We start from the raw sequence: 9656 nt of genomic DNA, 5'->3' as shown, positions 1-9656 counted from the left end.
GGCCCTGCAGCAAGGGCACAGTCACGGGTGGGTCAGGACAGGGGTTTTCCAGTGGGTAACCTGTACTTGTAGCAGCAAGTTTCTGGAAAGAAAACAAACAAATAAAGCAGGCTTTGGCTCTTATAACCACTTTGGGCGTTACACCCCAAACTTTAGGTTTGGGACAGCAGCTGGCATAGCTTTGCTGACATTTTAAGCCTGGTTCCCTTTGCTCCCCGAAGGAAACGCTGCGAGTTCTCCTGCGGGCAGCACATTGCAGCCCGTGGGGATTATTTCCACAGCCGGGGCCACGCTCCCACCCACCCCACACGCGTGTTTCCAGCGTGGGGGGGCCGAGGTACGGAGCCCACACCTCGCCTATTCCCCACCGTGGGGCTGCACCCACGACTAACCGGCCGCCCCCTTGTCCTCCTCCCCTTACAGAGAAGCCATGAGGGCTGCAGCCTCCTTCCTAGGGGCCCGGCCGTGCCTCTCTTTAAGCCCCGGTAACGGGGCCGAACCGACCCGGTGCCGCCTGGGGCCGCCCGGTGCTGCCCCGCCGCCCCCTCAGCGAGCACCGGCGGCCACCGAGGGCCCGGCCCGGCCGCCCCCCGCCTCCCCGCCGGAGCCCTGCGGCGCATGCCTCCCTCTGGCCGGGGGCAGGGAAGGAAGAACCGCCCGCCCCTGCACCGAGCTCGGCGGGCAGCGGCCGCTCGGAAGCCGGGGAACGGGGCGCGACCGAGAGGCTGCGAGCGGCCCCCGGGGAGAAGGGAAGCAAGCACCGGGACGCCGCTGCCTGGCTCCCCGCTTCGTCCCCGCCTCGGTCACCTCCGCGGAGGCAGCAGGTGAGGGTCGGGAGGAGGAAGAAGGAGGAAAAAGGAGGAGGAGAAGGAGAAGGAGGAGGCGGCGGGGCCGAAGCCGAGGCCGAGCCCGGCGGAGGGCGGCGGAAGGCGGGAAGGGGGAGCCATGGCGGCGCCGCTCGGCCCGGCCTGAGGCGGGCACGGCGAGGGAAGGGGGAGCCCCGCCGGCCCCGGGGGGTGCCCGGTGCTGTCCCCCGGCTGCTAAGCAGGGGGTACCGGACCCCTAAGGGTGCCCCCGGCGCTGTGGGGCCGCTTCGTGGCTTCTTCACGGCCCCTCGTGGTCGTGTCCCCCCCCCCCAGGCTGGGTGTCCCCTCACACCCCGTCTGTGGGTGTCCCCTCACACCCTTCGTGGGTGTCCCTCAAAGCCACCTCACGGTGGGCAGAGCCCCCCCTCACGACCCCCAGTTTGTCCCCTCCGTGGGTGCAGAGCCCCCCAGGAGGTAGCGGGCGATGGGCCCGCCGCCATCTCCTCGCCTCCCCCTCCTCAGCCCCATCCTTCCCCGTCTCCTGCTCCCAGAGGGGAAACTGAGGCACGGAGCTGGGGGGACGCGGGGAAATGATGAGGGAGGTGAGACCCTGGTTGGGGGGGATTTGGGCAGTCTGGGCTGGTGGGGTCATGCCCGCAGCAGGGGGTGGCACTGGGTGGGCTCCAAGGGCTGTCCCGGCCCAAACCAGGCTGCAATTCCACAAATTATACCCAAAAGAGGGTTTTCGGCTGTGTGAGGAAGGAGCAGCAAGGTTGTCCCCATCAGCCACAGCTGGGGAGCCGCAAAGTTGTCCCCATCAGCCGTGGCTGGGGTTCAACATCCCATCCTAGCCCCAAGCGTCGTGGTGCATTACCACAATACCCATCGTGTTTTCTCTCCAAAGGCGGTCATATTTTGGCAGCAGAGGTGGTAAATAAACACAGGTGTTATTAACGCACGTCCCTTTGATTTACCAGCGCACAGTTGAGTTTCAGCAGCTGCCACTAGGATGCTGGCCGTGGCCCGAAGGGGCGGTGTGAAAGTTAGTCTCAACGCTGTGTAATGTTTGTAGTGCCACAGCCATCCGAGTGTGGGATAATGAAGACATCTGCCCCTTCTCTGGAAACTGTGGAAGTAGGTTAATACGAAATATATGCTTTTTTTTTTTTTTTTTTTTTTTAAATGAAGCTGGAATCTTAAGTATGTTAATTGCATTTCTTCAGGATAATTAGGTATTCTAATTTCTGACTGTTTGAAGCTTTGCTGCTTATTAGAACGAAAACCGTTTTTAATTTATCATTGCCCCAGTGGATGTGTTGGAGACTGTTTTAGAAATTTTCTGTTCATTCACATTTTTCTAAAAGTTTCAGTTGTGACCTGCATCACAGCAGGCTTCTGAGCTGCTTCTGTGAGACGCTTCCCAGGGTACCTCACGGCTTTGTATGTGAAAGGCTGGGAGGGCTCGGATTTTATTGGCGAGCGTAGAGCAGAAGTAAATCTCAACTATCTTCAGTTGACTGAAAAGGTGGAATTTAAACAGCGTGTCAGCTTGCCCCAAGTACCAACCATCAGGCGAGAATGTTCTTGATCGCTGCACTTACAACTTTAATTCTGCAAGATTGATGTTTTGAAACTGATTAACGCTGAGGAATAGAAAACCAGCAGTGGATGTCCAGAGCCAAAGGTTTGGTTAAAATGTGCTAAAATGCTAAGATGTTCTTCAGCGGAGAATCAGAGAGTGAAAAGGCAAAACATTACCAGCTGTGTTTTCAGAGCTAACCACCCTGTGGACATTGTGTGAGGCATGTTCAGGGTGACTCTGTCTCGGTCAATAAGATTTCAAGAATATTCCAGTCTCCCAACAAGTTGGCAATAAAACTGATCCCTGAGCACAGGTCCCAGAATACTTTTGACACACGCATTTATCATGCTGTACTACAATCTGTGTTGGAGCACTCTGCTCTTTTAAAGTGATAAAGCGTTGTCATCCCTGGTTGTCTGTTATCTTTTTCTTAGTAGCAAATACATTTATAAGTTTTAAGGAGTTATCACCATAGTCATTCTTTAAAATATTAAGAATGATAGCTGCTTAAAATATTGTTAAATACTATTTAATCTAATAAGGTCTCTAAAATATTTATTGCCACTGATGAATTTGAAACCAAAGCTAGGAAATAATGGACAGGAGTAAAAATGGAGAGAATTTGGAGGTAAAAGCACATCTCTAGGCTGGTAGATTGGAACTGGCGATTGGAACTGTCTGAGTTTGCAGGGGAGACGGTGTATCGGGCTTAGAGAAGAGCCCCACTGCTGTATTTTTTTTTATTTTTTTTTTTATGGGGGCTGCTGTATGTCTTGTTCCAGCCAGGAGTTGTTTTCTTCCCACCAAACGATGCTGCAGGTGAAACCTTCTGCCCTTGAGCGACCGCGTGGAAGTTCTGTTTGGGGTGTCAGTCGTTCTGTCGACTTTTTTCACTGTCCCTCTAAACAGGCCTCGCTCTGTTTGGGGTTTATAATACAATACTACTCTCGCAAATTCCTGAAGATTTGTGTCTACCAAAAGGTTCTGTCCTGCAGTGGGGTCAGAATGGTTTCTCTCTCGGGGTTATTACAGTATAGCGTGTTTCAGGAAGAAATAGGTTCCCTTTCTTTTTCCTCGAGCTACTCAAGTTCCTCTGCTGCTTGTGTTTAATACCCAGCCAGAACTAATAAAAGCTGTCCTGGGTTTACGGTTTCTACCACCAAGTATTATTACATATCAAACTTCTGAAAAGTTCCATGTAGTAAAATATTTTCTTCTTTTTTATCATAGGATGGAAAAGAGACCAGTCTGAAAAACGCCTCCTTCGTGGACTTTGCTGTTGCCTGCTAGAATGTTCCTTATGAATGCTTCTCCCTTGGTAGCTCTTCAAACACAATGGGAGTCCTTTGGGCCGGCAAGGAATTGTAGATACCCCGTTTGCTTCTCTGAATCCGAAGGGAACGTCACTAGAACCTCTGTAAGCGCAAAAGTTCAGATGATCATAAACAGCCTGCAAAGTCAAGAGTCTCCCCTGGGTATGAACAATGAGTATGGTTGTGTTATGCAGAAGAAACAAAAGGGAGAAAAGGGCGCCGGTAATAGGGTCACATCCAGCAGCACGTTGCTGCGGAAGCATCCTAAATATACCGAGCGTGGTTGCCCTGCTGGTTCAGTCGACACTGAAGTGGAAGTGAACGTGGGATTTGAGACTCTCTTGCTTGACTCTGATAGCGACGATTCTGTTGACCGAGGTATAGAGGAAGCTATTCAAGAGTACTTGAAAGCAAAAAGCAAAAGTGACCAGTCGTTACAGAGGAATGCAGAGTGTTCTGAAAATATAAGCAGAGACAAAAGATTTAAGAGACAGTTCTCCCAGAACAAAATGTCTAGTGACCTGCTACCTGTGAAATTTAAAGCAGAGATGCTCTCTGAAGAGTACCTGTCTGACCAGCTGGGACTTGGTAAAAGGCTACAGCCCGCTTCCCCTCAAAGCATCAGCAGTGATGATTCCTTCGAACAAAGCATACAAGCTGAAATAGTGCAGTTCTTGAATGAGAAAAAGCAGCAAGAAATTAGCAAGTGTGTAATCGGGGAGGATAAAAAAGATTCGCAGGTGAGATCTGTCCTAAAAAGCAACAAACAACCAACTAACAAAACAAACTGTGGTGCTATGAAGCAAGATTGTAACGCGCTCCTCTTGAGACACCATCCCAAGCTACGGAAAACCAGCACGCAGTCCAAGTGTCTGAAGGCTAAAATCCAGGAAGAGCCCGGTGATTTCAACCAAGTGAACCGCGCGTATCTAGAAATGGCCACTGCCAGCCAGCCCTGGTTAATGCAGCAAAATAAAGCAAGTGGAGCTAATTACTGGGAAACGAGGGGAGCACTTCTGAATGAGAGCGTGCACGCCTCTGACTCAAGTAGCGATGATGGCATTGAAGAAGCCATTCAGCTTTATCAGCTAGAGAAGATCAGGAAGGAGGGAGGTCACCCAACAGGCTCGGTCCTTTTGCAAAGGGAACAATTTGACGCCAAGGGGATAGCCAACATTTCTGCAAGCCTGACAATTAGCTCAACAAAAAGTGCCTCACCAGAACATAAAAACCCTATCAGCAACAAAAGAAAAGAGATTAATTCAAAGTCGACAGAATTAGAAAGCACCAGCAATGAATTTAACAAGCTGTTTAAACCACTGAAAAAAGCCAGACACTTTGTACCTCCAGAGAACAAGATTGCTGCTTGTGAGCTCACGCTGCAGGCCTCTTGCAGGGCAGACACATCTGCAGAACTCATGTGTGCAGAAGCTATCCTCGATATTTCCAAAACAATCATGCCATCCCAAATGGGAAGTGACAACAGATCCCTCGCTACGGACTCCTTCTTTTCTCCCCAGCTTCTCTCATCCTCCCCTTGTGAAAGTGACAACAGCCTCGTGGACAGTGATGATAGCATAGAGCAAGAAATCAGAGCTTTTTTGGCTCTGAAAGCTCAGTCGGAAAGCCTCGTAACAAAGCCTCCCAGCCTGTCACGCTCGATCCAGATGCCTTTGCCATCTGATCAGAACAGCCTCACTGGTACTCTTGAGCCTTCTCTTCCCAAAACACTGAAGCTATCACTGAGTCGTAAAAGGAGACTTAAAAGGGAAGGCAGAATAGTGAAACAAGATGCATCAAAAGCACCTGAACAGCTGGGGACGGGATTTTTCCAGCCGGATACCTATTCAAAATCTCCCCTGCTCCACGAGGGGTGTGCCCTGAGCAGCCCTGAAGAACTCTGTGATGCTCGGAGGCTCGACAGCAACGAGACTACCCAGCAGCAGCTGATGTCTTCTGAGTTGTGCGGATCCGCTGACAAATGCATGGCCTTGGATTCTGTAAATCCTTTTTTGCAGGTTCAGAGTGGTGCGAGAAAGCTTATGAAAAATACCATCCACGCTCAAGAGAGAGACGGTTCGGCTGATGAGAGCAGTTCTCTGGATAGTGATGAGGACCTTGATAGTGCTATCAAGGACCTTTTACGGTCTAAAAGAAAATTAAAGAAGAAGTCTAAGGAGCAGAAATCTCAGTGCAAGAAGAGAGTTAGGTTTACCGAGACAGACGCTCAGCTGCTGGATGAATTTAGCAGCCTCCAACAAAATGAGTGGAAATGTAAAAATCCTGTGCTACTGAAAAGTTGCCTCTCAAAATCTAGAAAAGCTGTGAAAGAGAATGCAATCAGAAATCCTCCAGACAACGTAAATGTCAGACTTTCAAATGAAAGGCCAGAAACCGTTAAGAACTTAGAGTTTGATTTACAGCTTAAAAAAGGATATAAACCCGAACCAATTTCAAACCAGAATAACCTGCGGGTAGCTAAGAATAAAAAATGTACTTTCACAGCTGTATCAGACGCTGATGATAGCAGTTCAGTGGATAGCGACGACAGCATTGAACAGGAAATTAGGAAATTTTTGGCAGAAAAGGCTAAGGACTCTGTGAGCAATTCAGAGACGCAAAAAGATGATGCAACTCTAGACCTATTGAGGGTGACCAAACAAACTGCTAATAAAGGAAAGGCAAAGCAACAGCCAGGTGAAAATGAGGTTGGTCTCTTGCTGGGTCAGAGTAAAAAGACTAAAGTGTCCCAGCAAAACAACGAGTTGAAGAACTCTCAGAGAATGGAAGGGAAAAGTGCAATGTTACTTGACAGTGAGAAAGCTGCTCCCTCGGCAGAGAATGTTTATCTTCATACTACTGGTCAGTCAAAAGCTAAACAAGGAACAGGGGGGGTTAAAGGTGGTGCTGCTGGTGAGTTACCTGGAAATGCAACAGGTAAAAAGGACGTCCCTAATAAAGAACCTGTGCAGAAAACACTTCCAGCTAAAAACAGCAAAAATGAAGGTTGTAAAGTACGCAAAGTAGCTAATGCAAAATCTCGATCTAAAAGAAAGAACACCTTTCACTTAAAAATTTCGAGTAAATTTATCGCGGGTCTCAAGTACGCTCGGGAAAGGAAGAAATCCATGCTTTTGATGAAAAAGCAAAAAGCAGAGCAGGTGCTCAGCCAGAGCAGCGCGTTAGGAATGGAGGTAGATTCCCAGGATACGGACGTACTTAAGCAGGGAAGAGAAGCCTCCCAGCCAAAAGGTGAATTTAGCAGGGAGAATGAGACAGCAATAAAAGAACCCAGTTCTTCTCAGAAGCTCCCTGTGGAAGCATCAGGTCCCCATGTAGCAGAAAGCTGTGAAAGACGGGAGGCTGCTCCTTTGTGTATCACAGAGGGTTGCCAAAGGGCTGCCACTGCAGGAGACCACTCAGATTCACATTCGAATCTCCCCTCGCAGGAACAGAGCATGGCAGCAGTAACAGTAGATAAGGCTTGCAGAGGAACATCCAAAGCTGAGAACGTAGAGATACGTACGAAGGAAGGAGGTATCCTCAAAGACAGCTGGGCAGATTCGAGTTTAGGTCCCCCTCTCCCACAACACGGTATGGCAGCAGTAAAAGCTGATAAAATTAGTGGAGAGACGTGTCAGGAGAGCAGATGTGTGTGCAGTAATGGAGAGAATAGCCAGCAGGACAGCGTGTCAGACCCAAGTTCAGGTTGCCCGCTGCAGGAGCTAACTGTGACAGCGGATAAAACTAGCGGAGGAGCACACGTGGATAACAGCGTGCATGTGTGCATTAAGGAGGAAGAAGTTCTCCACCAGGACAGTGACAGGCAGGAAGAAATTCAGGTATCCAGATCCAATCTGGAAGGAAAACTGCCTGCCCTGCAGAATAGGGAAGCTGATTGTGAGCTGGACCAAGGGCAGGAAGTTCTAGACAAAAACTGTGCAAAACTTACTGACGTACCCACAGGGGACTGCCCAGATTCCTTCTTGAAAATAAAGGTTTCAGATATGTAAGTACACTTTTTTTTTTTTTTCCCACAGTAACAGTATTTTTAGGAAATAACTGTTGTTACAATTATCTTGATAAAACTTTAAAACTTGAGACATGAGAGATGGTGGGAGAGGCTGATATATGTATATCATACACACACTAATGTGAAAAAGGCATCTATTTAACAGGGATATCACGGATAAGCATACTTCGGTTTTGTAGAATTTTGTAAATTATTTAAAGCGCTCTAAGGAAATATTTTTTATAATGATTTTTAGGGCTCACATTACTACAGGATGCTGTAGTTGCTGTAGATAAGATGATACTGGCTGATCATGCTTTAAATTATGAGGCCTCTAATCATATAGTGAAAGGAAACCTGTTTGCGCGCAGAACACACTTGGCAATGTGTTGAGAGGTCCTAGGAGAACACGGCATTTAATACGAGTGCTGTGCTTCGGAAGCAGACTATCTGACATTTGTTTACATTCGAGTTGCCTTAGGACAATCCTTTGTAGTGGTTTTACGCGCGGGTCTCAGCTCTCCCACCCCGAGGACTGTTGGGTGAGCTCGCTGAGCAGGATTCCGGCAGCGTCGATGCAGCTGTGGGTGCGGAGATCCACCCGTGAAGATCCAAACGCGGATCCAGGTAAACAAAGTGGGTCAGTCTGTCCACACGGCCTGTGTAAGGCGATCTCAGCAGCCGCTGAAAGTACCTTCTGAATGCTGGAAACCTCCTGCTAGCAGGTGATTCAAAGCACAATTGAAGTGGGGAAGAAAGTGAAGGAGCATGTCTACTTAGACAACACGATTTCTGTGGATTTCACTACTTTCGTACTCGTGGGCCTGCAAGGCTGGAACCATTTCCTCGTTGCTCTCGAGTCCAGCTCTGATGCCCTGCAGTTACCCAGAGGTGGGGTTTGATTTTTTCCGAATGAACTTTCTTCGATCGAGTGCCCTTACTTTCCTTTTTCAAAAGTGGTTTCTGAAATGTTACATTTCTGTGAACTTTTTTCATTTACAATTTTTGTGCAATAGAGCAAAGCTAGGTTTGCTGTAGGAAGTTCCTAACGTAAACGCCAAGGATATTTTCAGCACTGTTCTTTCGTACTGATAGAGCTCTCTCTGCCTCTCTTTCCAGCACCCGGAATAAAGCAATTTTTCACTACTGTCTTTTATTTTGTACTGACTTTAAGTGACATTGAAGTAGTGCGTTCATATCACAATAAAAGTGTCCCCACACCGGTTTCACTGAAAAATCTGAAAGGGGTGAATTTAAGCTGTTGGCTGGTCATTTTCATTTGTGTGTGGTGAAGTCCTTTGAGTAGTTCGTTCTTGCATCTTGTCCTGTGAATTGATTCAATATTCTCCAGTCTTCTGCAGACCTTCTCTCAGCCAAGCTACCATTTAGTGTCACTTGGTCTCTTAATCACTTCAGCAGTCTTCCTGGAGACTGGCCTTAACGCTGCAAAACGGAGCAAAAGCAGTCAAGAATGGATCCGGTATCACTTAGTATCCCCAGAGGTGATTGCATTTGCAGAATATTGGCAGGCTGCAGCATAGCATAGAGTAGGAAAAGTAACCGTGGCATGTAGAGGAATAAAGAACATCCTTTGTGTGTTTGTACTGTTGTGCAGCTACATTTTAAACACGTCTGTGGTGGTCACTTGACATTTCTTACTGTCTGGCCACCTTTTTGTAGTCCTTGGGCTGGTTGGTTGGCTTAAGAGATCAGTATGCATTTCATTTTTGTGGTAGGATACCTTGGGAAAGTGTTTTTTACTTAGCTCACGTGCCTGCACTAAGTCTACACGGGCATGTATTTTTGCCTGCCTTGAATCAGTTGCAGGATTTAGGCCTTTTGTTTGGAATAGGTAAATAGGCTGGTATTTTAAAATAGAAGTTTTCAGAGTACCTTGCTTTAAAAGGATTAAACTGTGCTTAATAGAGCTGATGGAAGCACTG

General features: G+C 48.1%; 1 protein-coding gene across 2 annotated transcripts; it reads left to right on the top strand.

The window, feature by feature from the left end:
- The first annotated feature begins 682 nt into the window (after nt 1-682).
- Nucleotides 683-9656, top strand: PPP1R26 (protein phosphatase 1 regulatory subunit 26). Of its 2 annotated transcripts, XM_084298971.1 has the most exons (3): nt 683-824; nt 1784-1940; nt 3619-9656. In XM_084298971.1, the coding sequence occupies exon 3, from the start codon at nt 3680-3682 to the stop codon at nt 7712-7714; it is 4035 nt and encodes a 1344-aa protein (XP_084155097.1). In that variant the 5' UTR covers nt 683-824; nt 1784-1940; nt 3619-3679; the 3' UTR covers nt 7715-9656. The 2 variants fall into 2 exon arrangements, with proteins under 2 accessions (XP_084155097.1, XP_084155098.1); XM_084298972.1 differs by lacking the exon at nt 1784-1940 and having other exon boundaries at nt 733-824.

This window comes from Netta rufina, assembly GCF_964035555.1.
Source record: "Netta rufina genome assembly, chromosome: 20".
Classification (NCBI taxonomy): domain Eukaryota; kingdom Metazoa; phylum Chordata; class Aves; order Anseriformes; family Anatidae; genus Netta; species Netta rufina.
The sequence above is the reverse complement of the archived record's forward strand: the minus strand, read 5'-3'. Positions and strand labels throughout refer to the sequence as shown.

What these genes read in the sequence shown, in the direction of transcription:
- PPP1R26 (XM_084298971.1), top strand. Translation starts at nt 3,680, where the DNA reads ATGTTCCTTATGAATGCTTCTCCCTTGGTAGCTCTTCAAACACAATGG.